Below are 4,694 nucleotides of genomic sequence, written 5' to 3'. Positions count from 1 at the left end.
TATTAATTATTTCTAAAATTCTAAAACTCATAAACCCTAATATTATTAACATTTCATGGATTTTTGTGGTATTATTGAATTATTGTTGTTAAACAGGTTTTATATGTGTAAAAATGTATTTTTTTGGTTTATTTCGCAAACTGCCCAAAATTTCGGTTTTGGACCGAACCGGACCGAGAATCGACGGCGGTTTTGGTCCGATTTCGGTTCGGTCCCAGTGTTTTTGTCGGTCCGGTTCGGTCTTAAAATTTTTAGAAATTCGGTCCTCGATTTTGTCGGTTCGGTCCGGTTCGGTCCGGTCCGGACCGACTGCTCACCCCTATTAACATCAACAATTTTATCATGGCAGAAAAATGTGAGATTCGTATTCATGTTTTATTAGGCTATAATTCGAAGCTATTTGGATCTCATTTCAAAAGAATTGCTCGAATTTGTTCAATGTAATATGAAAATTAGGAAAAATAAATTAACAAATTAAAACCTCCCAGTATTCAACTTGCTAGAATGCTCTAAAACATTATATCATCTAGTTCGAGATTTCTTATAGTATAAATTATATACTTCATCTAATATTGAAATGTCTAGTTAGACTTAGGGTGTGTTTGCTTTGAGGTATAAGTAAGAGATAAGCTACATTTACCATCTTGTACCTCGTTTGTTTAATTTGATGTATAAAAAAATTTGGGCAGATTGTATAATTTTTTGGGTAGCTCCTTATCCCATGGAAAATGAATAATTTTATACCTAAGAAATAGTGATATAATTTATACCACTTTATAAGTAGGGATAAATATATTATCCTTCAAATCAAATAGTAAGATATAAAAAATGTGGTCCCACTTTAAATGATAAATTTATACCTCATTATATTATTCCTCCATTTAGAGGGATAAAAAACAAATACACCCTTATAGGACGAAAAACATGGATTCTGGTGAATAGAGTGTATATACTTTTGAGAGTATATAACTTATATTTTCCTAGTTAAACGTTGAATGGTTTAAATTTTAATATAGAAGATCTGATTATAAAACTCATATAAGTTCTATAATACTTCTATTAAAGTATAAATAGTTCCCTGAAGTATATTGGACTTCACTGGCTAATAAATACATCTATAAAAGAACTATAAAAGAACTTTTAAGTAATATTCGCTCTGCTCAGTTCAATTATATATACCTATTTATTCGCATATATATCACTGACGATTGACGAAAGCATGCTATATCTAATAAGAAAAAGTAGTTTTAGGCTTTCTACAAATTAAAATATAGTGATATTATTATTCTAAGCAGTACATATATATAGTTGTATTTACAAACAAATAATAAGACAAAATAAAAATTCCCAAACAAGACACTAGCATTGAAGCAGAAGTATTTTGAGATTGTCTTATTCCAATTCAGAAAAAACGAACCACAGATAGTAAAATTGGCCTTTCTGATTTGGAATGCGCAGCCACACCTAACCACAAATTTAATAGACGATGCCACCCACAATAATTGCTCCAACCACCCCTTTAATTAATTAATTTCAATTATTGCCCATAGGTTTTACATTTCCTTTTGTAATCACTTACAAATATGAATGCCGTGCTTCTCTTCTTTATCTTTTTAGATACAAGATATATATTCTAGCACAATTCAATATTAGGATGTCTCATATACAGACGTTCGCGTGGTACTGACAACTCATATATTTTAATAATAGGATGTCTAATAAGACTTAATTACAAGTGTCGTATTAAAATATGTAAGTGGTTCACATCATGTGGACGAATGCATAGGGGAATATGCGCATGAATAATATTTTAATGACTATATATATTGATTTTTATGCGAATATATTATACTATTTGTTCTAACAAAAGAAAGGCTATTTCATGTCCATTAGATTTTTCAGATTTTAATCATAGGACCACAAGAGTAGATACCACATGACATATCTATATGTAATGGACCAAAAGAATTGGCAGATATATTTACTCGTTTATTTTATTTTATTAATGTGTTATTCCATATGGGCATCTCATATATATCAAATTATCTCGCTCTTATTTAAGTTCTGTTATAGTACTATATATTAGTTTCAAGTACTCGAATTTTTGTTGATTTAGTAATCCTATCATGTGGAGCCGAACAAGGTTTTAGATCAAATAAAATTGAGAGAATCTGATATGAGATAATGAGATGAGTGGGGCTCTTATTAGACGGTTTAGCAAAAAAGTACTTGTACACAGTTGTATGTTTGCTCTTTCTTTTCCTTTTCTTTTTGTAAAATATAAATAGAATATTAATAAGGGCTAAAAAAACCTCGTTTGCTCCTACTAGGGTTATCATGCCTCTGTTTCTGGAAGGCTTCAAATTTCAATTATAGCCTGAAAATATTTTTGAATGACTATGGTCAATATTTGTGATTATATTTTATAATCAGCAAAACTTATTATAAGCTAATTAATCACATATATATTATTAAAATATGATTTTATTAAAAATGGGAAAAGGAAAAAAGAACAAAGAAACCCTTGAAAGCACAAAAAAGCAGACTAAGGGCCGAGCCTTTCATGGAAAACCCCGAGGGAAAAACCAGAAAAGAAAAAAGAGTTTTCGTCAAAAGACAAAGACCACGACCAGAAGAGCGGAAAGGAAAGTTTCTGAAACTCCGGCCTAACCATCGTCCCAAAACAATCCCGGCTCAAACTAGTCACAATCGAAACAAGAACTCGAAAACACAATTAATCACATATATATATGCATGCATGTGTTTTTTCAAATTTTCAATAAGTCGATTGTCCCTTAATTTGTAGATGCTTAGGCAATGGAACTCCAAGATGAGTTCTAAGAGTTTAATCTCTATGTTTCCCATCTTTCCAATAATATATATATTTTTTTTTATTGATTTTTTTTTATTCTTGAATAAATTGACGACATAAAAGCAAAGCAATACGATCACTAATTAATGTAGCAACTTTTGAGAACCAGGAATTTCATAATCAATGTTGCAGATGTAGCAACTTGCTCAAAGCTATATACCACCATATTCAACAAAATATGCACAAGAATCTTAAATAGTGATGTGAATTTCGAATGAGTGCTTTTAGTTGAATATCTTATTTAATTTTTGAATTTATGAGTGTTCAATTCGATTAAGTTATTTAACAACGGATTATAAATCTTCATGGAAATATGATTACATTGGATTAAACCAAGAAGTAGAGAAAATAACAGATGAAAATTTCAAAATGATAATGAATTGAAGAAGAATTTAATGAGCTATTTTTTTCTTTTATGGTTAGTTGATCTGAAAAATATGTTCCTGTAATAGGGGTGGGTGAAACATTGAACCCAATTCTAAATGCTCACATATAGGCTTGGGCCAATATTTATGAAAGATTTTATGAAACAACTTGAATTATATATAGCTAATTATCTAATTTTGGGTTCTTTTTGTACCGTAACCACATGTTTGTCATTAAAGTATATGCACGAAATGTTTCTCAATAAAGTATATGCACGAACACATAATTACCACATATTCAATGCGAAATAAATTAAAAACGTTTATTATAATGGAAAATTTTGGAAACTCGGGTCGAAACATAACTCGGAATGTTGAGAGTGATGAGTGAGTGGCGAAAATCAATATTGTGGCGAGGACGGTACTAGAAGGGCAGCCAATCATATGACTGCACGTGTCCCGTCTATCCTACTTGGAGAAAAATTCCGGACATTTTTTGGATCTACCTTTGTCAAATTAGCATCTCCCTTCTCGATTCTCGGCATCTACTCTTCGATCCCTCCTCCCATCAGATCCAACGCTCCAGATTTCCCCATCGCCTCTATAATATAATCCCACCTCTCTCCCCACACAAATACGTACATACAAAACAACCTTGAGAGAGAAAGTGCAGTGAAAGAAAGAGAAAATGAATGCGGCATTGGATTCTCCGCTTGAAGCTCTCGCCTTCAACTACTTGACCTACGGCTTCCTCACCGCCGTCAACAATATATGGGCGTGGATCGCCGTCGTAACCGCCGCCGTCAGCTTCTGGCGGATTAGGGTTTTGTCGTCGTCGACGACGGATCCGAGCAGCAGGAGCCACGACGCTGCGGCGTCCACGGCATCGGCGCGGGTGGCGGAGAGTGTGGCGGCGGAGCCGGCTTCTGCTCCGGCTAGAGCGGCGTGCGTCGTGCTGGAGAGGCAAGGGAGCACGAAAATGAAGTTCAGTTTGTATTACAAGGAGGAGGAGGAGGTGGATTTACGGGGAGATGATGATGATGAAGGCGGCGAGAATGAGGAGTGCGGCGGTGGAGCGGCGGAGGCGGCGAGTCTAGGGGTTGACGCGTGGCGCGGCGATTGGGAGGCGGTGGTTGCTTTGAGAATGGGGGATATGGGGTGGTACAGGTGGCAGGATAGGACGGTGCTGAACGGCAACGTGGTGCGGTTGTGGGAAGGGCGGAAGCGGAAACAAACGGCGGCGTTGGTGGTGGATGGCGGCGTCGCGTGGTAGGTGGCGGTTAGATTAGTATATATGCAATGTATGACATTGATGTGGTTGGAGGGAAAATTATGGTTGCTTCAGATTCCATAGTTGTTTAAGGTTTCTCAGAAAGATTTTAAAATTGTAAATATATTTTATTTCGTCGTCTTTTTCTCACCAGCACTTCTTTAATGCCAGAATTACGTTTCTGCCC

General features: G+C 35.2%; 1 protein-coding gene across 1 annotated transcript; it reads left to right on the top strand.

The window, feature by feature from the left end:
* The first annotated feature begins 3,476 nt into the window (after nucleotides 1–3,476).
* Nucleotides 3,477–4,694, top strand: LOC130987981 (uncharacterized). The gene has a single exon (XM_057911718.1). The coding sequence runs from the start codon at nucleotides 3,926–3,928 to the stop codon at nucleotides 4,508–4,510; it is 585 nt and encodes a 194-aa protein (XP_057767701.1). The 5' UTR covers nucleotides 3,477–3,925; the 3' UTR covers nucleotides 4,511–4,694.

This window comes from Salvia miltiorrhiza, chromosome 1 (genome assembly GCF_028751815.1).
Source record: "Salvia miltiorrhiza cultivar Shanhuang (shh) chromosome 1, IMPLAD_Smil_shh, whole genome shotgun sequence".
In the NCBI taxonomy this organism is placed as follows: Eukaryota; Viridiplantae; Streptophyta; class Magnoliopsida; order Lamiales; family Lamiaceae; genus Salvia; species Salvia miltiorrhiza.
The sequence above is the reverse complement of the archived record's forward strand: the minus strand, read 5'-3'. Positions and strand labels throughout refer to the sequence as shown.